We start from the raw sequence: 27625 nt of genomic DNA on the forward strand, positions 1-27625 counted from the left end.
TCCATCATCAGCAAATCATTCATTAACATTGCATTCGGCTAGCTACATGGCTAGTCACCTGGCGGTATTTAGCCGTCAGACAAATAATTGTGTGTTAGACGAGGCCAAATACTTTGAAATTAAATTAAATTGTACAGTAAGTAAAACAAAACCATTGTTACTTTGACACACAAAGTAGGCCGTGCCGAAAACAAACCAATAGGCAAACGTTCTGTTATCGACATTTCAGGCCTGGTTGGGCTTGAAAATGAGACTCAAGGGATGCTCAATCAACAGATTGACATCTCTATGGCTGCCATTATAATATATGCCATTTAGCAGACGCTTTTAGCCAAAGCGACTTACAGTCATGTGTGCATACATTTTTACGTATGGGTGGTCCCGGGGATCGAACCCACTACCCTGGCGTTACATGCGCCATGCTCTACCAATTGTTACTGGCAATCCTGGCAGTCAGTGACAGTCCTATCATTTATACCAAATTGATGACATTTATAGTGAAATTATAGAGATATATAATATATATATGACATGTTATATTATTTATTTGCCATATATGCCATACCGTGTTGTTACACCAGAGGTCAGCACAGTCTGACAGTCTTAGAAAATGACTAGGCCTTGAATGCGGTGAGCTGCATGATTTTGAGAAACAGGCAAGGAAGTGATACATGGATCAGTGATTATAGCCCCCCTTGTCCATGTATCCAGTACATCAAGCATAAACCTATAAGTCCTATACGTTTACATAGGTTGATAAATAGGCCTACAGGTACTGCCTAACCCCCTTGCCATCGTAACCTTTATATAACCAAGACATGTCTCTATTACCTCCTATCCTCTGTGCTGAAACAAGCACATAATTACTGGTGAGTCCTTCAGCGAGCTAACCTGCTGTTAAATCAGCACAATGTGCCATGAGCGAACCTGTGATCGGGGCACAACGGTGCTGGTGTTTCTCTCGGTCCAACAATATAATCTATACCCCTGTGGCACTGTGAGCCAGTCAGCACAGCCCAGCGAATAGCAATGGGCATCAGAGCTCATCAAACTCAAAACATCCCACAGAAACAATGTTCTGAATCCATTTAACCCAATTTAAAGCAGAGCAGGGCACTGTAAAACGGCAGCGGTTCTATTTAGGCTATGGGCAAACAGCAAGTGAGGGCCACATCATGGGTGCTCGCTCCCAGTGACCTTAGCAGGGTTCATGCGGGGCCAGGAGTGTGCCCAAGGCTATCCTTGGGTCCCAAACTCATTAAACCCACACAACCTTTCATTCAGACTTAAGTACAGTGGCCAAATTAATTCCTTTGAAAGGGACCGGGTGTCCATCCCTTTCTAGGGGACTTTGATGTATTTTGTTGCTCTGAGGGATGTGCAGTTTGTCACTGCTTTTGAAGTTCAGTTGGTAGAACCGGCAGTTCTCCTGCAATTAGAAAATTTTACAACTCCTTATGTGGTCGGTAAACAAATTTAGTCACTGTTATATTTTGACTTCCCCTTGGTGATGAGAAATGGCATATTGCTTTAGGGGGCTGTTTTGTGGGGTTTGATCATTTTTCTCTATGATGTGCTTTGATTGTCCTCAGTGGTTGCTCCAGGTGGTGGGAAGTATAGACTCTTTTGACCGGCTCCTCCAGCTGGGAGAGAGGGGACCATCTGGTCCTCTCACAACAGGTAATCACCAACACACTGATACACTGACATACAGACAGAACAGGGTTATGACAAATAACACACACTGATTTTCGAAAACAGTATTGGGTCAAAACACAAATACACAGACACGCACACGAGGACATACACACATGCACACACACACACACACACACACACACACACACACACACATATGCACAGACACACACACAGAGGTTATTTCTTATTCTAGGATGACATTTATGAACATTTATGGAGGCATAACATCATTAAGTTGAAAATGTGAAATTGTATAGGGAGTGGACTGAAAGGTGAAGCCATATTGCTTATGATAGTCTTACACTGCACAGTGAATATTTCTGTTTTTGTCACATAGAGATATGAGGTTTACATTCACTTTATCTATATGGTGTCGTTGCTTTCTTTCTTTGCTAAATTCAAAAACACCAAAGGCTCACCCACAGCAAGGACATCTATATTTAATGAGATAACAGAATACATTACCATTATATATAGTAATCAGTAATATATTAGCAATAACACGCGGCTGACAGCTTCCTAATAAATCCCTCCAGTGTGATAGAAACAGCTCTATATATTGCACACACCTCCCCCAGTCTCTAACTCTCTCTCCCTCCCTCTCTGCCTCTTTCAGCTCACTGAACTGAGTGAAATGTCTTTCAGACTAAATGATTTTTTTTTGCACGGTGGGAACGTTGCCATGGAGACAGCAGTTCCCCCGGCCCCCCCCCAACTGTTCTCACGCTGCTCACACTGTCAAAGCGCCGCAGGTGCCCCGTTCGCCCCTAGACGAGTGTGTCTATATACAAACCTGTTCTCCTCCGCCTCTCCCTCACATACACACACCACACACACAAACACACTCACTCTCACACACACTCTTTCTCTTCCATTCTTTGTTTTTATAATTCCTCTCCTCCTCCTCATCCACTCCCTGCTTTCCCCTCGCTCTATGTCATTCCCACTCACTCTCTTAATCCTTTCCTCCTCCTCCTCCTCCTCCTCCTCCTCCTCCTCCTCCTCCTCTCTCTTTCTGTCACACACATGCATGCACACCCATGCGCAAACTTCCCCCTCGGTTGGTGTAGTAGAGTTTCAGTGTGCTGGCAGTGGGCATGACTGTAATGCTCAGTTCGTAAGGGTATAATCACCACATGACTTCCATGGCATTTATATGACTGCTAGAAAAGACTCACAAAGCAGCAGTAGGAGGCAGACCAGAGAAAGACACTCAGGGCAGGCAGCAGCACTCCACTTTTCATTTAGATCAAGTGGGGCCACAATAAAGAATTAATGACAAAGTGACTAAATAATTACACACAACTTAATGCACAGCAGAAAAGAGAGAGAGGGAGGTCCTATAGGTTCAGAAAATATTCAATACAGTATGGATACAGATATACAGTACCAGTCAAAAGTTTGGACACATCTACTCATTCGAGGGTTTTTCTTTATTTTTACTATTTTCTACATTGTAGAATAATAGTGAAGACATCAACACTATGAAATAACACATATGGAATCATGTAGTGACCAAAAAAGTGTTAAACAAATGGAGGTGTGTTGGGTCATTGTCCTGTTGAAAAACAAATGATAGTCCCACTAAGCCCAAACCAGATTGGATAGCGTATCGCTGCAGAATGCTGTGGTAGCCATGCTGGTTAAGTGTGCCTTGAATTCTAAATAAATCACAGACAGTGTCACCAGCAAAGCACCCCCACACCCTAACACCTCCTCCTCCATGATTTACTGTGGGAAATACACATGCGGAGATCATCCGTTCACCCATATCAAAGACACAGTGGTTATACCAAAAATCTCCAATTTGGACTCCAGACCAAAGGACACATTTCCACCGGTCTAATGTCCATTGCTCGTGTTTCTTGGCCCAAGCAGGTCTCTTCTTCTTATCCTTTAGTAGTGGTTTATTTGCAGCAATTCGACCATGAAGGCCTGATTCACACAGTCTCCTGTGAACAGTTGATGTTGAGATGTGTCTGTTACTTGAACTCTGTGAAGCACTTATTTGGGCTGCAATTTCTGAGGCTGGTAACTCTAATGAACTTATCCTCTGTAGCAGAGGTAACTCTGGGTCTTCCATTCATGTGGCGGTCCTCATGAGAGCCAGGTTCATCATAGTGCTTGATGGTTTTTGCGACTGCACTTGAAGAAACTTTCAAAGTTCTTGACATTTTCCGTATTGACTGACCTTCATGTCTTAAAGTAATGATGGACTGTCGTTTCTCTTTGCTTATTTGAGCTGTTCTTGCCATAATATGGATTTGGTATTTTTCCAAATAGGACTATCTTCTGTATACCCCCATTACAACTGATTGGCTCAAATGCATTAAGAAGTAAAGAAATTCCACAAATTAACTTTTAAGAAGGCACACCTGTTAATTGAAATGCATTCCAGGTGACTACTTCATGAAGCTGGTTGAGAGAATTCCAAGAGTGTGCAAAGCTGTCATCAAGGCAAAGAGTGGCTATTTGAAGAATCTCAAATATAAAATATATTTTGACTTGTTAAAAAATGTTTGGTTACTACCTTATTCCATATGTGTTATTTCATAGTTTTGATATCTTCACTTTTATTCTACAATGTAGAAAATAGAAAAAATAAAGAAAAACCCTTGAATGAGTAGGTGTGTCCAAACTTTTGACTGGTAGTGTATATATATAGGTCCGGTGTGTGTGTTGGCTACTGTATATGTACCTAATACACAAGGCTTGCACGCACCCACACCTACTTCACACACAGTGATTAATAAACAAACACACACAGAATAAGGCTGGATGATACATATCCTTTATTTCCATTATCATTGCTTCAGCCACACCATCTCCCACACGTTCACCTACATCATCTTCCTCTTCACCCTCCTCCTCCTAGTTCTCTGGCTGAAACAAGCATCCTGACTGAATGTCTCACTTCTGTTCAAATGTCTATTTCTCAGTTTAACCCATAAAAAAAGTAAACTTCTGAAGAAATTATCAAAATAATCAAAAATTAAATCAGGAATACCAATTTAAGGAAGATATACAGGATAAACAATGTTATTTATCATCATTGTTTTGATTACAGAGATAACGATTGCTAGGTCTCCATTTTCGTCATTAGTAGTATTAGTATCAAGTTCATTGTCAGGTTTTGCTTAAAGCATCACATATTGAATTATCATTGCATCAAGTTGACATCATTCATGTTAATATTAGCATGCACACACATTTCCCTATGTCCATTCAGAACTGCACTAACACTGAGAGAGACACACAGAGAGAGAGAGAGAGAGACAGAGAGAGAGAGGGAAGTGGGAAAATGGGAGTTTTTAGAAATAGAGTGGGAGGACCAGCAATCAAGGAGAGCGAGAGACAGGTATAGAAAGAGATAAAGGGGAAAGAGAAAGGTATATTTAGAGAGAGAGAGAGAGAGGTGGAGGGTAATACTGGGAGCACACTAACCACCTCCAGTGCTGAGTGATTGCTAACACCACAGCGTTATGGGGCAGAGAATCATATGGACTGTGAGGGATGGAGACAGAGCCTGGAGATAGGCCAATGGATCAATACTATAGTATCTACTTATACAGGCAGATCAATGACCTCCCAGAACAACCTGAGGTGACATACAGTACCAGATGGAAAACTTCTGGCTATGATATGGGATATACAGCTTTAATCTGTGTGCATACCAAGCATACCGGTAAGCATCCCTGCACTTCCTTGGCCTGAAGTTGGAATAGTAACTGGATCCCCCTGAATGCGTTTAAGAGGAAATGGCAGCCATAGCATTAGTAATGCTAACAGTTAGTTGAGGTTATAGTAGCAGAAGTTGCGGTAGACATGGTTCTCTCATGGCAGTAGCCACATGGTGCTTAAAGAGGAAGTGCAGAGCGTAAACCGGGGGTCATTGTATTTCACTAGAGGTAAAGGACATGGCTACCCCCTCTCTGTCTCCCCGTTTGGAGGGACTGCTAGGGGACATAAACTAGTCAAAAATTATACCTCATCTGTTTTTTTGTATCTTTTTTTATAAGTAATCAAAACGTATCCAACATTTTTATTTTTCAATCACGGTGCCAACTGGTTTGCCCTCAGACATACAGTACACATTTACTAAAAGAAGTACACAACCAACACAGTTACTTAGATCAGGTGGGGGGGGGGGGCACTTTTGAGTGACTGACAGCTGATCTGGGAAACAACACAGGCAATACACTCTAATCTCTGAGAGACCGACTGTTCATCAGGGATCATAAGTATCCCACTCCCCACCAAGTGCAATGGGTCCTACACAAAAATGGTTCTTCTAAGACGCACAGGACAGAAGCCACATTTTGTTCAAAGACAGGAGTTTCAGTCTGTGGATGCTAGGAATGGTGTAGGGCCCCGAGGACAGGTAGAAGATAGGAACAGCATGAGCACAGAAATGTGTCACACAGAAGGTCACAGTGACACACACAGACACACAGGCATACACACACAGACGCACACAAATACAAAACACACACACACACAAACACAGAAATACACACAAATCAAAGCAACACAAAATTGTGTGTCCTTCTAACGTTGTCGTCCAGTCGGAGACATGATGGACTGCAGACAATTTTTTTATTTTGAAATTAAATAATGTCTTTCCAAAAAACAAAATCCTGGAATGATAGAAAAATTCGGTATAATGGTGAAATCCTTCCCTGTAGGATACATTTCCAGTAAGTGCACTCCAAGCCGAGCAGGTCCGTCCTCATCACAGTTCTCCTGTAGAGTCCTCTGGGGTAAAGTCTGCCAGTATGTCCAAACAGTGGAACACTATTCCTGTAACATCCGAAGGCGCTCAAATAGTTCAGGTCTTCAAGTACTCACTGTCACATCCTTAGTGGATCGTAAAAAAATTGTATGGATAAATTCCATTCTGGATGATTATATTACACAAACCCCCAAAACTAAACAAATAGAAAAATAAAAGCGAATTCATATTAATGAGCACCATGAAGAAGGCGACAAAATAATGAGGTGAAGGGACACATTTCAAGGTTACGAAACATGCTTCGGCAGATGGGTTCATCCACATTTCTCCCTCCCCTGACATCAAGAATAATGACCGGTGAAGGTTCCTTCCTCCAGCTAAAAGAAGCCAGAAAAGCCAGGATCCAGAGGGTAGGCCCAAACCAGGCGTCAAGAATTGACTAGACTAGAGTCTCCACAACTGATTTTTGCCCTGCTGAAAATGCTGCACAGACGTTTCCTAACTCCTACACCTGTATACTAATGGCCTAAAGTAAAGCATTGACATGGTTTGTCTTTTGAAGTCTATACAGTGCAGAATCCTTAGGCCCAGGTCTGATTGGAGGGAGAAATATGCATCATCACACTCCTCCTGGATTAATTACTGGCATTAACCTGAAGCACAGTGTGTGTATGTATGTGTGTGTGTGTGTGTGTGTGTGTGTGTGTGTGTGTGTCAGAGTTCTAAGTGTTGCTTGTATAGAATGTAGAATCTGTTTTCCTGTGCTTTGTTGCGACAGGAGTTGGAAAATTCATTAGTAGCAGTAGAACAGCAGTAGCAGTTGATGTGTCTCCTTATCTCTCTTTGTTTGATGGAGAGAATTATTCACAGATGAGCGGAAAGAAAGGAAAGTCTGGAACTGGAAAGATGATAATAACCTAGAGAGAGAGAGAAGATACATAAACAGAGAACAGAGCAGTAGAGTACAGTAAGTCAGGGGGAGGGGTGCATTACACAACCCATAACATCTAGATGGTACAGATACTCTTGCCTCACAACTCGTTAATCTAAGAGCCTCAGTCTCAGCTGGATCACATTCACCAAGGTTATAATCATAAAGCTGTGGTTATATAGGTCCCTCCACAGAGAGCTATGGAATATTGGAAAATTGTGTGTCAGGGTTGGGGTCCACTTCAATAAAGGCAATGCAGGAAATCAATCCAATCTAATTCATGAAGCAGAAATTGCCTGTACTATGTAATGACAATGTTTTCCAAATCATACAACTAATTTGTTTGAATTGAAATTGAACACTGGTCCTGGCACTGCATGTGAGAGCATTGAATCAAGAGTTCTACTCACAGTTCTACTCAGAGTGAGGACTGTCCACCACGATGTGAGGCTTGGGGGAGGCTGCGGGACTCTTTGACACAAATGAGGCCACAAGTTTTTCCTGGAAAAATATATTAAAACAGAGTTAGTATCACCAACACAGACACTGTAGATAACAATGGTAAATGTATGGTAAAATAGATATTTCATTACTAATGAAAATATGGAATGGATGAAAAGACAGACCAGAGTAGGAGTGCTGATCTAGGATCAGTCCCCCCTGTCCATGTCATCTTATTCAATGTGATCTAAAAGGCAAAACTGATCCTAGACCAGCACTCCTACTCTGAGATGCTGTATGTACGTGTGGTTACTTACGACTGAATAGAAAAACAAAGACTAGTTAGAACAGGGGAAAAGAAGGCCAAGGACAATTACATACAGTGAGGAAAAAAAGTATTTAGTCAGCCACCAATTGTGCAAGTTCTCCCACTTAAAAAGATGAGAGAGGCCTGTAATTTTCATCATAGGTACACGTCAACTATGACAGACAAATTGAGGGAAAAAAATCCAGAAAATCACATTGTAGGATTTTTAATGAATTTATTTGCAAATTATGGTGGAAAATAAGTATTTGGTCACCTACAAACAAGCAACATTTCTGGCTCTCACAGACCTGTAACTTCTTCTTTAAGAGGCTCCTCTGTCCTCCACTCGTTACCTGTATTAATGGCACCTGTTTGAACTTGTTATCAGTATAAAAAACACCTGTCCACAACCTCAAACAGTCACACTCCAAACTCAACTATGGCCAAGACCAAAGAGCTGTCAAAGGACACCAGAAACAAAATTGTAGACCTGCACCAGGCTGGGAAGACTGAATCTGCAATCGGTAAGCAGCTTGGTTTGAAGAAATCAACTGTGGGAGCAATTATTAGGAAATGGAAGACATACAAGACCACTGATAATCTCCCTCGATCTGGGGCTCCACGCAAGATCTCACCCCGTGGGGTCAAAATGATCACAAGAACGGTGAGCAAAAATCCCAGAACCACACGGGGGGACCTAGTGATTGACCTGCAGAGAGCTGGGACCAAAGTAACAAAGCCTACCATCAGTAACACACTACGCCCCCAGGGACTCAAATCCTGCAGTGCCAGACGTGTCCCCCTGCTTAAGCCAGTACATGTCCAGGCCCGTCTGAAGTTTGCTAGAGTGCATTTGGATGATCCAGAAGAGGATTGGGAGAATGTCATATGGTCAGATGAAACCAAAATAGAACTTTTTGGTAAAAACTCAACTCGTCGTGTTTGGAGGACAAGGAATGCTGAGTTGCATCCAAAGAACACCATACCTACTGTGAAGCATGGGGGTGGAAACATCATGCTTTGGGGCTGTTTTTCTGCAAAGGGACCAGGACGACTGATCCGTGTAAAGGAAAGAATGAATGGGGCCATGTATCGTGAGATTTTGAGTGAAAACCTCCTTCCATCAGCAAGGGCATTGAAGATGAAACATGGCTGGGTCTTTCAGCATGACAATGATCCCAAACACAGCGCCCGGGCAACGAAGGAGTGGCTTCGTAAGAAGCATTTCAAGGTCCTGGAGTGGCCTAGCCAGTCTCCAGATCTCAACCCCATAGAAAATCTTTGGAGGGAGTTGAAAGTCCGTGTTGCCCAGCGACAGCCCCAAAACATCACTGCTCTAGAGGAGATCTGCATGGAGGAATGGGCCAAAATACCAGCAACAGTGTGTGAAAACCTTGTGAAGACTTACAGAAAACGTTTGACCTGTGTCATTGCCAACAAAGGGTATATAACAAAGTATTGAGAAACTTTTGTTATTGACCAAATACTTATTTTCCACCATAATTTGCAAATAAATTCATTAAAAATCCTACAATGTGATTTTCTGGATTTTTTTCCCTCATTTTGTCTGTCATAGTTGACGTGTACCTATGATGAAAATTACAGGCCTCTCTCATCTTTTTAAGTGGGAGAACTTGCACAATTGGTGGCTGACTAAATACTTTTTTCCCCCACTGTATATGAAGTAGGAAAATAGAATGAGAGCACAGGCCTGCATAATAAAGGGCTGTAGTTACTCACACCACACACACACACACACACACACACTCAAATGAAAACAGACACACGCACACACACATCATGCACAGAATTACCTCGACGAGCTGGTGCCAGTGGTCTATGGGCTTGCGGGGGTTGGCCAGCATGGCTGTCCAGTGCTCTCTCCCAGGACCCTCAGCGTCACTGCCCACACGACACATCCCTATGACCTCGTTATGACCAATACTGACCGACCCACAACCAGGGACAGACAGAGGGATGGGAGAGAGAGAGAGTGAGCGAGAGAGAGAGAGAGAGAGAGAGAGAGTGAGCGAGCGAGAGAGAGATAGAGAGAGTGAGGGAGAGAGAGAGGGAGAGGGAGGGGGAGAGGGAGAGAGAGAGGGAGAGAGTCTGTGAGGAACAGGCAGAGTAGGCCTCATTTATCAACCTTGAGTGCTGGGAAGAGAATGCAGTAGCAGAGGTTGGATATTCAATAACGAGCGCACAATATACAGAGACTATTACAAAGGTTTCAATACCAATAGAGAGCACATTCATATCATAGACAAACACACAAACACGCGCACGCACGCACACACAAACACACACACAAGCATCGAACTATAGAGATGCTATAACCTGGGTTTTAAATGAATAAAAGATAACACACACACACATGAACACACACACACACACACAGAACTATAGAGATACTATAACCTACAACATGGGTTTAATAACAGATAAAGAAAACACAAACAGAAAAACACAAACACACACCAGCCAGGCGATGGTGTGATGATGGAGGGTGTGAGTGCAGACAGAGAAACACTGGCATGGTTACACAGTGTCTCACCCCCAGACACTATTTCCATTATCATTAGCATAAACCATGTTTATTCATGAGGTGCCCATCCTTATGTAAAACAGGAGACGTACACCAGGAGTCTGACTCACTAGGACACTCAGCTACGTGTTCAACAGACCACTGCTACACACCAACCAAATAACACCGTCTATCAATGGTACAGACCTACATAGTACTAACTACACCAACCAAATAACATCTATATTATAGACTGACCCATGCTAGTACACGCCAACCAAATAACAACGTCTATCAACGGCCATACACTAATACACAACAACCAAATAACATCTATATTATAGACTGACCCATGCTAGTACACGCCAACCAAATAACAACGTCTATCAACGGCCATACACTAATACACAACAACCAAATAACATCTATATTATAGACTGACCCATGCTAGTACACGCCAACCAAATAACAACGTCTATCAACGGCCATACACTAATACACAACAACCAAATAACAACGTCTATTAAAGTAACTGTAGCTCAGTTGGTAGAGCATGGCGCTTGCAACGCCAGGGTTGTGGGTTCGTTTCCCACGGGGGGCCAGTATGAAAATGTATGCACTCACTAACTGTAAGTCGCTCCGGATAAGAGCGTCTGCTAAATGACTAAAATGTAATGTAACTGTCCAGTGAAAATCTCACTTTTCAAAGTTCATATTCTGCTAACTCATAGTATTAGCATAAATCATGATTATTCATGAGGCGTCCATCCACCAGGAGTCTGACTCACTAGGACACTCAGCTACGTGTTCAACAGACCACTGCTACACACCAACCAAATAACACCGTCTATCAATGGTACAGACCTACATAGTACTAACTACACCAACCAAATAACATCTATATTATAGACTGACCCATGCTAGTACACGCCAACCAAATAATAATGTCTATTAAAGTAACGGTCCAGTGAAAATCTCACTTTTCAAAGTTTATATTCTGCTAACTCATACCCAAATTATTTTGTTGATTCATCCTATACTCGTATTTGTGGCCAAAGCATGAATTGGAGAAAAAACACCTCAAACTTGAATCTCATACAGACCATTTAAAAAATGCTTGCTATTTCCTCATAGAGTATGATGTCATACTCCTGAGGAGGATGAGCTGGCCAATCAGCGGTCTAGAGGAGGATATTTTTAATGACTGGTATTCGCCCACACCATTCTGTTGTTGGGTTACGCCCACACCATTCCAACACAGAAAAGCTTCTTAACATACATATATTTTTTTTTTTATTGGATGGAAAACTATTTCACTCATATTGTAAGTAATTATAGTTAATATTTAACATTGGACAGTTACTTTAAGGTTACAGAATGACCCATCCTACTACACACCAACATCTATCAACGTAATAGACCCACACAGTGCTAACTACACACCAACCAAATAATAACCACCATCAACATACGTTACACATGATCCAGTACTAACTTCACACCAACCAAATAACAATGTCTATCAACGTAACAGAGTGCTAACTGCTAATTCGTTTTCAGATTTTAATTTGAAATTCATTTTAGTTTCAGTTAGATTTCAGATCTACTTTACCTTATTTTTTATTTTGTTTACTTTTTATAAAAACATGTATATTTCATTTTTATATTATTTAGTTTCAGATTTAGTTTTAGTGTTAGGGACAGAAAGTAACCTATGCATGGGAGGCTAGGAGCCATTTATGTATAGTTCTTGCCACTGTGGGCAGTAATAATGTGATGGGTCAGGTCATGGGTTAGGTTTGGTTTAACGGTAGACTCAGGGAGATGACGTAGATGCACCAAGTAAACAGTAGTAGTGGGTCAATTTCCTCAACAACCAAGAGTGTTGAAGCTCTATCGTTGGTCACCGCCTTTTAAAGTGTTGCATTCTGGCGATAAAGATCGTCAGACTGGAGCCTACATTTAATCTGCATGGACTTTACAAAAATCATATGATCAAAGGTCATGAAGTTTTGACTGCAGTCGACTGCAAGTTTCTGCAGTTGCTCTTCACCAACTTTATCCTGCAGCCATCGCCTGCATTGTGTGAGGCTCTATTGTCAACCAATCATTAGGGTGTTTTTGTTTGACCCACACAAACGTGACCAAAGACATGGCTGAAACAGGAACCAATTTGCCATGATTTATGTGTACAGTGGATATATAAAAATAAAAGTGATATTTGAGGCTCTCTGTCACTAATTGATTGTACAATGTGTACACCAGTGGAGGCTCCTCAGAGGAGGAAGGGGAGGACCATCCTCCTCAGTGAATTTCATAAAAATTAAAAATAGTGAAACATTTAAAAAAGTTATCCTTTTTGGATAAAACTATACTAAATATATTCACGTCACCAAATAATTGATTAAAACACACTGTTTTGCAATGAAGGTCTACAGTAGCCTCAACAGCACTCTGTAGGGTAGCACCATGGTATAGCCGGAGGACAGCTAGTTTCCGTCCTCCTCTGGGTACATTGACTTCAATACAAAACTTAGTTTAGCTTGAAAACCCTATTCGAATTTTGCCCCCCAAAAATAAAATAAAACATATTTCATGATGGTTTTTATTTTATTTTAGTTAGTTTTGGAGGCAGTATAGTTTTAGTTTTTCAAACGGGTTTGTTAATTATTTTAATTCAGTTTACTAAATAGTTTTGAGTGATGATTAGTCATGATTAGTTTTAGTTTCAGTTTACTATAATAACCTTGCTACACACCATACAAATAACAACTACCAACAACAGACATACCCTTATCTAACAATTAACAACCGCAACCATCCAAATACATAGTCAGTATTATAATGGTATCAATTATATCAACAGATCTGCTCCACAACACACACAAAGTTATACAACTCCCATTGTCCAATAATAACAAAGTAATAACAGCCCAGGTCTCTGCTCACCAGTCATAGTCCATGACAGCGATGACGATGGACACCCTGTCGATGTCCTCATGGGGGATGTCAAAGACCAGAGCCTCGTTGTAGGTGGGGTTCAATGTGTTCTTCTTAATGGATGTCTTCTTCTTCTTTAGCCTTCGGCTGTCACATATCAGAGAAGCCTTCACATACGGGTCTGAGAGAGGGAGAAAGAGGGAGGGAGAGAGAGAGAGAGAAAAAGAGAGAGAGAGAGAAAGAAAGAGAGAGAGAGAGAGCGAGAAAGAGAGAAATAAATAGAGGAAGAGAATGGAAGAAAGAGAGAGAGAGGGATAAAGATAAGAGAAGAACAAATGATACTCCCACGCCCAGGCATCTGTCTGTAACACATAAAAAGCATACAAATCAAGGCACCTTGGGCAAGGCGAATTAAGGCCAAAGTAAAACAAGTGGATTCACATCAATTGCCACAGAATACAAACTGCCGCTCTAATTCGTTGTAGCACTTACAGAACACGGACAGTTACCATTTGATTTTATGGTGGATTTTTTTTACACCTTTGTTAGGCATTCTAATAATCTCCTAATCATAAAAGCAGTAATAACGGAGAGGCCTCATAATTTAGCGTGTTGTTTCGTCAGTAACTGTTACCGTGGTAATGCAGGATCATCACATCCTCACAGGCAGATTAATATCTAAATTACTTCAGTTAGGCATTCATTCATTAAATCATCATCAGCTATCTAAGTCCGAGCCATCAATCAGGCCAGGACAATTGTGTTTTAGGATTGATTATGCAATTGACTTTAAAGCGTTTGGTTGTTTGTTCGCTGCGGTTTTTAGCGCTACAATGTTCATGATTTGGGCATTTGCTTGTATTTACAACATTCCCACAGAACCAGGTTATGGCACTTTGCTGTGTTTGGAACAGTTGAACAGTATTTATTTTGGCAATATTTACAGAACGTCACATATCAATATTCAAATATTCATGAATTCAGTCAATTGATGTGTTTGCTCCATCTGTTTATGCAGGCCTAATTGCATTCAAATAATAGTTGAAATACAAAATGTATGATGTGAGTCTTGTCACTTTTATATTGTTTTTCTGCCATGCTGTTTCTAACAGAAGAGATGACCCTCAGTGCTGTGGTCAGTGTACTGTGGTCAGTGTACTGCGGTCAGTGTGCTGTGGTCAGTGTGCTGTGGTCAGTGTGCTGCGTTCAGTGTGCTGTGGTCAGTGTGCTGCAGTCAGTGTGCTGCGGTCAGTGTGCTGTGGTCCGTTTGCTGTGGTCAGTGTGCTGTGGTCAGTAGGTCAGTCACCTGAGAAGCCGGTGAGGTCCATGGCTTTGAGGTTGGTGGCCTTGATGACGGTGGCGGTGAGCCGACCTGCCGTGGGCAGGTAACACAGAGAGAAGTTCAGCTCCCCTAGGTCAGCCTTCTCCTGTACAACACACACACACAGAGGTCAGAGTTCAGGGGTCAAACAGGGATCCCAGCCAACATGTGGTAAACACTCAGCCAGTAATACCCAAAGAGCCACAGGCTGAGAGCACGGTCTGTAACAGAGACCACCATCTTGCATTTGGTTTGCTAAATCATCAAGCAGGCATCATTGATAATTGCCACAGAGACATGACAGTTGTCACAATCTAGACGGGCAGCATATTCAAACTGAAGGCAACTGTCATCACAGTACATTAATGACATGTCAATCTTTCAATGTCCCCAAGAAGATAAAAGTGTTAAATTGCGCTAGATCTAAAGGCTACTTAAATACTCTCCCCTGCTTCCTCCTAACTCAGCACTGCCAGTGGTCATGGTGGCATAGCAGTGGCATTATAGTGGTATGGTGGTGGCATTATAGTGGCATACTGGTGGCATTATAGTGGCATAGCGGTGGCATTATAGTGGCATACTGGTGGCATTATAGTGGTATAGTGGTGGTATAGTGGCATAGCGGTGGCATTATAGTGGCATAGCGTTGGCATTATAGTGGTATAGTGGTGGCATTATAGTGGCATGATAGTGGTATAGTGGTGGCATTATAGTGGCATAGCGTTGGCATTATATTGGCATAGCGGTGGCATTATAGTGGCATACTGGTGGCATTATAGTGGCATAGTGGTGGCATTATAGTGGTATAGTGTTGGCATTATAGTGGCATTATAGTGGCATAGTGGTGGCATTATAGTGGCATAGCGGTGGCATTATAGTGGCATAGCGGTGGCATTATAGTGGCATACTGGTGGCATTATAGTGGCATAGTGGTGGCATTATAGTGGCATAGCGGTGGCATTATAGTGGCATACTGGTGGCATTATAGTGGTATAGTGGTGGCATTATAGTGGTATAGTGGTGGTATAGTGGCATAGTGGTGGCATTATAGTGGCATAGCGGTGGCATTATAGTGGCATAGTGGTGGCATTATAGTGGCATAGTGGTGGCATTATAGTGGCATACTGATGGCATTATAGTGGCATAGCGGTGGCATTATAGTGGCATAGCGGTGGCATTATAGTGGCATAGTGGTGGCATTATAGTGGCATAGTGGTGGCATTATAGTGGCATACTGATGGCATTATAGTGGCATAGTGGTGGTATAGTGGCATAGTGGTGGCATTATAGTGGTATAGTGGTGGCATTATAGTGGCATAGCAGTGGCATTATAGTGGCATAGCGGTGGCATTATAGTGGCATACTGGTGGCATTATAGTGGTATAGTGGTGGCATTATAGTGGTATAGTGGTGGTATAGTGGCATAGTGGTGGCATTATAGTGGCATAGCGGTGGCATTATAGTGGCATAGTGGTGGCATTATAGTGGCATAGTGGTGGCATTATAGTGGCATACTGATGGCATTATAGTGGCATAGCGGTGGCATTATAGTGGCATAGCGGTGGCATTATAGTGGCATAGTGGTGGCATTATAGTGGCATAGTGGTGGCATTATAGTGGCATACTGATGGCATTATAGTGGCATAGTGGTGGTATAGTGGCATAGTGGTGGCATTATAGTGGTATAGTGGTGGCATTATAGTGGCATAGCAGTGGCATTATAGTGGCATAGCGGTGGCATTATAGTGGCATACTGGTGGCATTATAGTGGCATAGCGGTGGGTTTATAGTGGCATAGCGGTGGCATTATAGTGGTATAGTGGTGGCATTATAGTGGCATAGCGGTGTCATTATAGTGGCATAGAAGGGGCATTATAGTGGCATACTGGTGGCATTATAGTGGCATAGCGGTGGCATGATAGTGGCATACTGGTGGCATTATAGTGGTATAGTGGTGGTATAGTGGCATAGCGGTGGCATTATAGTGGCATAGCGGTGGCATTATAGTGGCATTATAGTGGCATAGTAGCGGAATTGTAGTGGTATAGCGGTGATATTATAGTGGTATAGTGGTGTCATCTTGGTAACATAGTGGTGGCATTGTGTTGGCATTATGGTGTCAGGCAGGGCTCTCTCTCTCACCGCGGTGCCCTCCACAATGTCCCTCCAGACAGGCTTCTCCCCGGTGCCCTCGCTGAAGTCCAGCAGGTTGTCCACCACCACCTGGCCAATCAGGTCGTGTCTGGAGAAGCGGTCGAAGTCGTAGACGGAGAAGTGCAGCTTCCGGGAGTGCAGCTCTGCCAGGGGCACGCCGAACTGGAACGTCTCGTTGAATATCGGGTTCAGGGTCTTTCTGTGGACCTGGGGGAGGGAGGAGTGTGGGGAATTGAGGAGGGAGTGAGGGGGAGTGTGAAAGAGGGATAGGGGGGAGAAGGGGGAAGGAGAGGGAGAGGGGGAGGGAGAACAAGAGTCAACAAGAGAGTCTGCAAGAGAGTCTGCTAGACAACCTAACATATTTATTCAGATTAGGCTAAACAAAATATCAGCTAATTCCAATGTGTCATTTATAAATGATAATAATAGGAACTCGGGTCTTACTGACAGTAACTTGAGAAACGGCAATGAAACTCCGCACAAATCTCTCGTGGTAATGCTTACACAAATCTTTGGGTGGCATCAATGGAAGATTCACACAGAACTCCAAGTTATGCATGCACACATTTCTCAATTGGCATCAGAGCGAAACTACACGTTTTTCAGGTTATTATTTTGCTGTGCCTTCAAACTGGACTGAAAACCAGGCCAATTTGTGTGAAAACTGACAAGTGTAATAAATGACAGCCTGATCCCAGATCTGTTTGCACTGTCTTCCAAGGTATTTATGGTCATTGGCTAGACAGCACAAACAGATCTGGTATCAGGCTAGATAAATGTGTTACCTTGGTCTGGAACTTCTTCTTCCTGTCTGGCAGTAGGTAGATCTTGACGTAGGGGTCTGAGAAGCCATTGGCGTCCTTGGCAGCCAGGTCTACAGCCTTCAGGATCTTCACCACTAGCTGCTCTGTACTGCAGACGGACACACACATATACAATCTATGTTAGACTCACCGTCTGGGACAAACACACAACACAATCTATATGTCAAACTTATCTGGACAGACATAGGTCTACAGAGTAGATAGAAATACAGTGGAGTGGTTAGGAGAGTATGTTGTATCTATGGAGTGGGTCGATGGGGATCCATTGAGGTCTAGGATGAAGCAGCCCTTGACACTGATTTAAGGGTTTTCTCCCTACTAATGGGGGATTTAAGGAAGGTAGATCTGTGAATGAGAGCAACTTCTACCAGTAGCATAAGCCATTGTTACAAAGCTACAGAATGGCTCCAGCAGTTCCAGTGAGATGTAAGCACAGTAAGCACATATAGTGGTGTACAAAACATTAGGAATACCTTCCTAATATTGAGTTGCACATTTTTGCCCTCAGAACAGCCTCAATTTGTCAGGGCATGGACTCTACAAGGTGTCGAAAGCATTCCACAGGGATGCTGGCCCATATTGACTCCAATGCTTCCCACAGTTGTGTCAAATTGGCTGGTTGTTCTTTGGGTGGTGGACTATTCTTGACACACACAGGAAACTGTTGAGCGTGAAAAACCCAACAGCATTGTTCAAAGGCACTTAAATATTATGTCTTGACCATTCACTCTCTGAATGGCACACATACACAATCCATGTCTCAATTGTCTCAAGGCTTAAAAATCCTTCTTTAACCTGTCTCCTCCCCTTAATCTACACTGATTGAAGTGGATTTAACAAGTGACACTAATAAGGGATCATAGCTTTCACCTGGATTCACCTGGTCAGTCTATGTCATGGAAAGAGCATGTGTTCCTAATGTTTTGTATACTCAGTGTATATGTACCCCAGGAGAGAGTCCAGAGAGAAGCCAAGCCATTAATAATTCTCATAGTAGGCTATTCCACTGTGTTATGGTCAGTCTGGGTCACACACGTCCGCCTGCACGCACACACACACAAACACGTCCGCCCGCACACACACACATACACACACACGTCCGCTTGCACATAAAAACATGCACACATACACACACACGTCCGCTTGCACATAAAGACATGCACGCACACACACGCAGACGTCCGTCTGTCTGAACCGCCCACATCCAGTGGTCTGTCTGCAGAACTACTTATGAGGGATTTAATTAAGAGAGTGAAGATGGCTGGCAGGCCTTTAATAAGACCTCATTAGACCCTGTCTTTCTGCGTTAACGAGCGTGTCACCACTTCATTACGGGCCTTTAGGAGCACAGCGTGAACTCTGGGGAAGAGAGCACCACCAGGCTATAGCCAATAGTGGCTCAGACAAACACACTGTTTAATCATCTGGCCCAATCAGGACTTAGCTAAACCTGTTGACGACACGATTGCATCCAATCAGGTTTCATGTTTATCATGCAATCACGTCCAATTAAGGAAACCAGATAAACATGCCAATCCTACAATCACATCAAATCAGGGATAAGATTAATACCGTCATTAGTAAATTAGGAAGTTATATTTAAATTGGATAAACATGTTAATCAGAGAAACATGTCCAATTAGTATTTCTTAAGTCTATCTACTTACTTCAAGTCAAGTATCATCTCCGCTTGGAAGTCGATACACAGTGTCAGTACATGGGAGCTGTAGTCCTTATGACTATGAGCAGTGTAGTTTTATGAAGCATAATTGAAAATGGCAGGTGAGTCCTGTTTAAAAGCTGGCCCTGATGGCAAGTCACATTCAACAACATTACCTCATTACAACAACAAACACTGTAGCGTTCCTGCTCTCACATGTCTGTTTGAACATCAAGACAACAAAGAGCAGGAACAAAAGACAAGCTTTTTTAAATGTATTGAACCTTTATTTAACTAGGCAAGTCAGTTAAGAACAAATTCTTATTTACAATGACGGCCTACTAACACGGTCCCAGAAGCACTCGGCAGAAAATACACCTATTACTGATCTGTCAGAGGGAAATTCGCTATACTATTTTTCACAGACAATGGCTGAAAACCGCCTGTGATTCTCACAGCACTAATGTGTCAGCTTTTAACTGCAGTATCAATAGAAAATACATTTCCCAGAGGGCCGAGGGAAGATTGACATTGTTGTCCTGACTGCTATTCCCCAAATGTGCTCGGGTCTAGCACGTTAACATTGATGTATGGCAAATACATTACAATGATCCCACACAGTGCTAACAGTGTGAAGAGAAGGTGACACACATTATCTCTCTCTCTCCCTCCCTCTCTCTCCCTCTCTCTCTCTCTATCTCTCTCTCCCACTCTCGGTCTGTCTCTATCTGTCAGAAAGCAGAGCAGAACAAATGGTCTTGTGACGTGAGATAGCGATACATGTAGGTATAGGTAGAGATACACTGATATGATGTTTTTATGGTATAATGATGTCATGTCATAGTATCGTGGGGAACAGGTTAGAGTTACTAGATAAGTGGTTAGGAGACAGAAAGTCTACATTCTATTATGTCAAAGGAGATTACTGATGTTTAGGATAGCATGAGTGATGGGCAGGATACTGACCTGGGGTAAAGAGTGATGAACATCAAAGACAGGGAGTGCCCATGGAGACTTACCAGATGTATGCCAGGAAGAGGGTAATAGAGGGTATATAAGGTAGAGTGTTTCCTTTGTTCAAGTTAGTTCGTAACACCAAGGGGCAAAGCTCTGGTCATTGTTGTAACGAACCCGGGACCGATCATTAAACATTTGCATTAACTGTCTACAAAGTGTCTAACTATATTCTTGCATCCTTGATTACTTGAACACCCGAGAAACTCATCATAACAGATTGGCGTCTTAACGAACAGGATACAGTCTACAGCTCAACTAACAGGTAAGCAGACTTTCATTCTATTATTATGTTAAAATCTGCTTATCTGTGGTAAAGCTGAACTGTAACGAAAAATATTTTGAAGGGGGACGATGAGTGGTGTTGAATTATGTAAAGGGATGTAAGGAGGAATATTAAATTGCAAAATGACATGACGCTATGATTCAAAACAAGGTGTGTTAACAGTAATTAGCATAAATTGGTAAATAAGTATTCTGATGTGTTGTATCATCATGGGAGTAAGTTAGGTTATGAAGCTCTGATGTGTTGTATCATCATAGGAGTAAAATAGATGAAGTTCTGATGTGTTGTATCATCATGGAATAATTCATGAAATAAGTATTCTGATGTGTTGTATCATCATGGAATAATTCATGAAATAAGTATTCTGATGTGTTGTATCATCATGGAATAATTCATGAAATAAGTATTCTGATGTGTTGTATCATCATGGAATAATTCATGAAATAGAGAGATGTGTTGTATCATTATGAAAAGCGATAAACGTCTTTGGTAGACAAACGAAGAAAGATGCGAGGTTCGAGTCCTCAGCGATAAACGTCTTTGGTAGACGGACGTAGAAAGATGCGAGGTTCGAGTCCTCAACATGACGAGATTATGGAGTGTACGACATTATAAAATAGAATCAGAGGTTCAAGTCCTTGGTAGTAGGTTCGAGGCCTACAGTTGAAGTTTAAAAATCCTTAATAGAAGGTTATAAATGCCCTATCAGGTATTTTGGTGTAGGTTTGAGGCCTACAGTTGAAGGTTACAGTCCTTAGTGCAGAGTTGTGAGGTTCGAGGCCCCAACAGAGAAGGAATTCTTTATTCTGATGTTTAATTCATAATGGTTAAAAAAAACATTATGAATGAGTGGGTTTAAGGCCCTTTTGAATTAATATTTTAATGAAGTACTCAAATTGGCTAGGAGAGGGAGCCAATGACAAGTAACATATTGAATCATAGCACCAAAAACGACAAATAGGAACTACATTTTAATACATTATCAGAAGTGGATATTTGATGCAAGTGTTTAATTACTAACATTGAATGTTACTAACATTGCATGAAATAATAATAGTGATAGGTAAGCATAGAGGTGATAATGAATATCCTCAGGAGAGTAGTTAAAAGGGGTAAATAGAGCTTGATGTTATTTTAGAGAGTTGTGGAAAGTCTGTGTTTTCTGGGACAGGAACGGCAGTGTCCTTGGAAATTACAGTCCGTTTTTTTTTTGGTTCCGCTGAGAGAATGAAGGAGAGTCTGATTTGGGTTGAATGAGGATTGTTAAACTAACTAAAGGATTATTTGATGTGAGTTTCTATACGTTTCTAACGTTCTATATGGAGTTGTGACGATGTGGAAATAGTAATGACAAAATCATAATTAGAGTGTCATGTTTGTATTAAACTTGCTCACCCAAACGTAGACGTACGTCGTGGTGGAAAAGTAATTCTTATGGGTTTTCTAAGTTTGTACCGTAGTTGGATAATGTGATTGAGATAAGATTTAAGGAATAAACTCACCGTGAGTAATGTTGTTTTAGACGTAATTTATAAATATAGTACAAAGCCAATATAGGGTTCAATTGAACTAATTATCATGGTAGAGCTAACGTAGTAAAGTGATGGAACTTGTATTAGAGGGTAAGATGAGAAATCATTGTAATGGTGCTATTTGTGGAATTTATTTATCATTTCAATGGCATGGAGTAACAATCTGCATTTATGAGTTTAAATGACACTGCTGATGTGTTGATTGAATGGGTACGACGGAGTATTTGGTTTGGTGATGTTGAATGTATGATTTGAAGTGTGTGTGGTTTAAATAGCAGGACTCTTGTAGCTCGATTGGTGGAGAATAGTGCTTGCAACGCCAGGGTTGTGTGTTCGATTCCCAAGGGGGGCTAGTATAAGTATAAAACATTTATGAGCTCACTAATTGTGGGTCGCACAATTAGGAGCGTCAGCTAAATGACTAAAATGTAAAAATGTTAACGGGTATGGAGAGAAGAGTGCGTGGTAGTAATTTTTTGGGGGCATTGAATAAGGTTTTGCTAGATTAAATGAGTGAGAATGGTGGAATATGTCTATAAATAAATTGGATCGTGATAAATGGATGATTTCAATATATGATGGTAAACTACAGCAAGTGTTTGGTGTTACTTGTAGCCTACTTAGAAAGGATAGTTGAATAGATCTCATTCATTCTGATAATGGCGGAGTGATGGTTTCATTGTGTGGCTATGATTTTAGTTGATTAAAAGAGCAATAGGATATAGTTTACGACGCATGGAGAAGTGAATGTCTTATATCGTAATAGATAAACTGAACCAAACATGACGTTACTATGGCAATTTAGGATGGTTAATGTTGTTAAGTTCGTTTTTAAACCTTATGATAGAGGTAAATGCAGAACGCTGTTTGAAAATGTGTTTTATTAGGTCTGCTAGTAAAAATGGAAGAATTTCAATTTTTGTCTGCAGGTGTTAACCATTGGGGCTTGCTGAAACGTGAGAGCGCTGTAAGGGACATTATGGGTTACGTTAGGTGTACAAGGATCGCGTATTTTGTAGGAAGTCATAGGGGGTTGAATGTTTGGTATGAAATGGCTAGCTAGTTAGCGGTGAGAGCTAGTGCGGTTTTCATTAGGTGACATCACTTGCTCTATGAACTGGAAGTAGTTGCTTTGCAAGGATCGCAGATTTTGTTTGGTGTGTCTGGTGAATGTTGTCTATGTGTAGAGGGTCCCTGGTTCAAACCCAGAGAGGGATAGAAAGCAAAACTTTTACATTGTGGATATTGACATATATTAATAGGTGACTTGATAAACATTTTGTGAAAGGAATTGTTTTACTGACACATAGTAAATAGTATAACATAGTAATTAAAGTTGAATAGCTTTGAATTGGATGTTTTATTTGTTTTGACTATAACTTCACAGTAATTTGTCATCTGTTGAGGTACCGTTATAAGGAAAATTAGCGGTAAATTATGATAGATATTGTAGAGGGTTTAAAAAGTAAGTAAGTTAATTGGGTGATGAGACAGGTTGACTTGATGTTGAATGGGATTGTTTAATAGAAGTAATTATTTATATTTAGGAGAATGAGAATATGTTATTAGGTAGTATTGCTTTGTGGAGACGATTTACTAATGAAGAACATGTCTAGATAGTTGAATAAGGAACGATATTTGATAATTGATAATTCTTATTATGACATTATATAGTTTGTTTAAACAGCGGTGAGTTATGACGACGGTTCATTACTTCTGATAACGATAATCTGTTTATAGATATGTTGAACAATGGGAGATAGTTGTTGCTGTTGGCCTGATGGATTAAGGTGACATCTTTTTGTTATGAAACAATAGGTTTATATTTAAAACATCAATGCAACAGTTTGCGATGATTAAATTACTAGAAAGGGGTTATAGGTTTATAGTGGAAGGTGTAGTTAACTTAATGAAACGTGTTATTATCTAGTGTCTTCTAAGTGGGAGTTCTTTTTTTTCTTCAGGATTGATGGAAGTCTCCTATAGTATTATGTTAGGGGTAAAGTAGGAGACAACGTATCAAACAATTTTTAAATCGATGCCGGGGATAAGATATCTAGTCTTACTTAGGAGGAGTACGTGGTTGTATTGGATAATGTATGAAATTTGACATTTAGAGGGAAGTTAGGAACAATAAAAGGGGAAACTGATATTTACTAGGTTGTTGAAAAAGTAAACGATAATGGATTAGTTGATATGGGATCAAAAGGAGCAGATGTAGGGGTTCAATAATCATGTTGAGATTTAAAAAGGATATGACCTGAAGGGTAATCAATTCAACATAATCATTGTAAACTCAGAGGAATTTTGAGTGGTTTTAATATTGTGAGAGATTTTATATTATCTTTTTATGGAGTAGTTATGAGGAATTAGTTTGATATAAACGATTATTGATGAGATAGGACTGTGGATATACAGTGGGGAGAACAAGTATTTGATACACTGCCGATTTTGCAGGTTTTCCTACTTACAAAGCATGTAGAGGTCTGTAATTTTTTATCATAGGTACACTTCAACTGTGAGAGACGGAATCTAAAACAAAAATCCAGAAAATCACATTGTATGATTTTTAAGTAATTAATTTGCATTTTATTGCATGACATAAGTATTTGATACATCAGAAAAGCATAACTTAATATTTGGTACAGAAACCTTTGTTTGCAATTACAGAGATCATACGTTTCCTGTAGGTCTTGACCAGGTTTGCACACACTGCAGCAGGGATTTTGGCCCACTCCTCCATACCTTCTCCAGATCCTTCAGGTTTCGGGGCTGTCTCTGGGCAATACGGACTTTCAGCTCCCTCCAAAGATTTTCTATTGGGTTCAGGTCTGGAGACTGGCTAGGCCACTCCAGGACCTTGAGATGCTTCTTACGGAGCCACTCCTTAGTTGCCATGGCTGTGTGTTTCGGGTCGCTGTCATGCTGGAAGACCCAGCCACGACCCATCTTCAATGCTCTTACTGAGGGAAGGAGGTTGTTGGCCAAGATCTCGCGATACATGGCCCCATCCATCCTCCCCTCAATACGGTGCAGTCGTCCTGTCCCCTTTGCAGAAAAGCATCCCCAAAGAATGATGTTTCCACCTCCATGCTTCACGGTTGGGATAGTGTTCTTGGGGTTGTACTCATCCTTCTTCTTCCTCCAAACACGGCGAGTGGAGTTTAGACCAAAAAGCTATATTTTTGTCTCATCAGACCACATTACCTTCTCCCATTCCTCCTCTGGATCATCCAGATGGTCATTGGCAAACTTCAGACGGGCCTGGACATGCGCTGGCTTGAGCAGGGGGATCTAGCGTGCGCTGCAGGATTTTAATCCATGACGCCGTAGTGTGTTACTAATGGTTTTCTTTGAGACTGTGGTCCCAGCTCTCTTCATGTCATTGACCAGGTCCTGCCGTGTAGTTCTGGGCTGATCCCTCACCTTCCTCATGATCATTGATGCCCCACGAGGTGAGATCTTGCATGGAGCCCCAGACCGAGGGTGATTGACCGTCATCTTGAACTTCTTCCATTTTCTAATAATTGCGCCAGCAGTTGTTGCCTTCTCACCAAGCTGCTTGCCTATTGTCCTGTAGACCATCCCAGCCTTGTGCAGGTCTACAATTTTATCCCTGATGTCCTTACACAGCTCTCTGGTCTTGGCCATTGTGGAGAGGTTGGAGTCTGTTTGATTGAGTGTGTGGACAGGTGTCTTTTATACAGGTCACGAGTTCAAACAGGTGCAGTTAATACAGGTAATGAGTGGAGAACAGGAGGGCTTCTTAAAGAAAAACTAACAGGTCTGTGAGAGCCGGAATTCTTACTGGTTGGTAGGTGATCAAATACTTATGTCATGTAATAAAATGCAAATTAATTACTTAAAAATCATACAATGTGATTTTCTGGATTTTTGTTTTAGATTCCGTCTCTCACAGTTGAAGTGTACCTATGATAAAAAATTACAGACCTCTACATGCTTTGTAAGTAGGAAAACCTGCAAAATCGGCAGTGTATCAAATACTTGTTCTCCCCACTGTATGTACCATGTTTCGTGTGTAATTACTATATTTGGATTGTTGATTATATGTTAACGAAATGTATACTTTCTCTTCCAGGAACATGGGGATTTCTTTATATCTCATTGGTTATCTCAACAGTTGGTAAAATTCAGTAGTCTTATTTTTAGGCTTATCAGGACTGATAAGAAGACAGAATGAAGTAGCATGCTGTGTCTCAACTAACAATGTTATGCAGACTTACTTTCGAAAAGGTGAAGGCTTCTCTGCCAGACTTACCAGGAGAATCTGGAAATGTTTTGCGACTTGGAGACTATGTGGTGGTAAAGGATTAAGGAAGTCAGAGATGGACAACACCCAAGTGGGAAGGTTAGTAATAGGGGTTGATGGCTACCTTGATGGAGGGGCAAGTAAGAGAGAGAGATTCCTAGATCTATATGGACCATTGTAGGACTTTTCTAACGCAGAGGAGGAAGATGGCACCGTTTCGGTGGAGCATTGTTTTGTTTTGTTTGTGTGTTTTTGAAGCAGGGAATATAGGTACACTGATAGAAGGACACAACAACAGAGAGATGGTGATAAATGGACAAGGATTCTGCATGATCATAGAACTAGTGAAGGAAGAAGGTTCATGCATCATCACACAGTCTACACCAACGGAGGTATTTTACATTTACATTTTAGTCATTTAGCAGACGCTCTTATCCAGAGCGACTTACAGTTAGTATGGATAGAGGGGAGATTGAACAAGTATCATGTCAACCAATGCAACGGATTGCTACGAGGAAACTGACGATCTAGAGATGAGGGAGATGAGGATACTGTTGATGACAATTATCAGGTGATGGAGGACGATGTTTGAGGAATGATACTGATGAGATGTGGGTTATGGCTGATTACCTCAGTGGAGGAATAGAGCTATAGACCTCCAATAATTTCAAGATTTTCCAGATTTTTCAGGAATCAACTGACTGTCATTCCATTCGGTTATATGTATTTAAAGGGTTTATCTAATAGAAATTGGGAAGTATATTAGGAATTGGTATTAGGAATAATTGTTAAAGCATGATAATTTGTGATATGGTGAATGTTTATATGGATTTATTGGTTTAGAAATTACATTAATTAAATTGTTGTGTTTTTGTCTTCTAGTGAGGTAAATACAGATGGTATCTTAATGCATAGTAGGGATAATTTGGCCTAGCATGGTGTGAACCTAAATAAGTAAAAGTAACAAACTATGAACCGGCTGAAGATG

At 41.3% G+C, this 27625-nt stretch overlaps 2 protein-coding genes across 5 annotated transcripts in view; both read right to left on the reverse strand.

Moving 5' to 3' along the window:
* Positions 1-119, reverse strand: part of LOC121568912 (mediator of RNA polymerase II transcription subunit 25) — a 68984-nt gene extending 68865 nt beyond the window's left edge. Inside the window, exon 1 of the mRNA XM_041879387.2 lies at positions 59-119. The gene's annotated coding sequence lies outside the window, so the exon portion shown is untranslated. The remainder of the gene's footprint in view (positions 1-58) is intronic.
* A 4355-nt stretch (positions 120-4474) lies between these two features.
* LOC121568919 (synaptotagmin-C-like) overlaps positions 4475-27625 on the reverse strand; it is a 50203-nt gene continuing 27052 nt past the window's right edge. For all 4 annotated transcript variants that reach the window (XM_045213470.1, XM_045213468.1, XM_045213469.1 and 1 more), the window contains 7 exons: positions 17837-17963; positions 17040-17258; positions 14883-15003; positions 13586-13757; positions 9927-10056; positions 7775-7865; positions 4475-7350 (listed from right to left, as the gene is read on the reverse strand). In XM_045213470.1, coding sequence (XP_045069405.1) covers positions 7779-7865; positions 9927-10056; positions 13586-13757; positions 14883-15003; positions 17040-17258; positions 17837-17963 — 856 coding nt within the window. In that variant the 3' untranslated portion in view covers positions 4475-7350; positions 7775-7778. The remainder of the gene's footprint in view (positions 7351-7774; positions 7866-9926; positions 10057-13585; positions 13758-14882; positions 15004-17039; positions 17259-17836; positions 17964-27625) is intronic.

Source organism: Coregonus clupeaformis, unplaced genomic scaffold (genome assembly GCF_020615455.1).
Source record: "Coregonus clupeaformis isolate EN_2021a unplaced genomic scaffold, ASM2061545v1 scaf0112, whole genome shotgun sequence".
NCBI classification, from domain to species: Eukaryota; Metazoa; Chordata; class Actinopteri; order Salmoniformes; family Salmonidae; genus Coregonus; species Coregonus clupeaformis.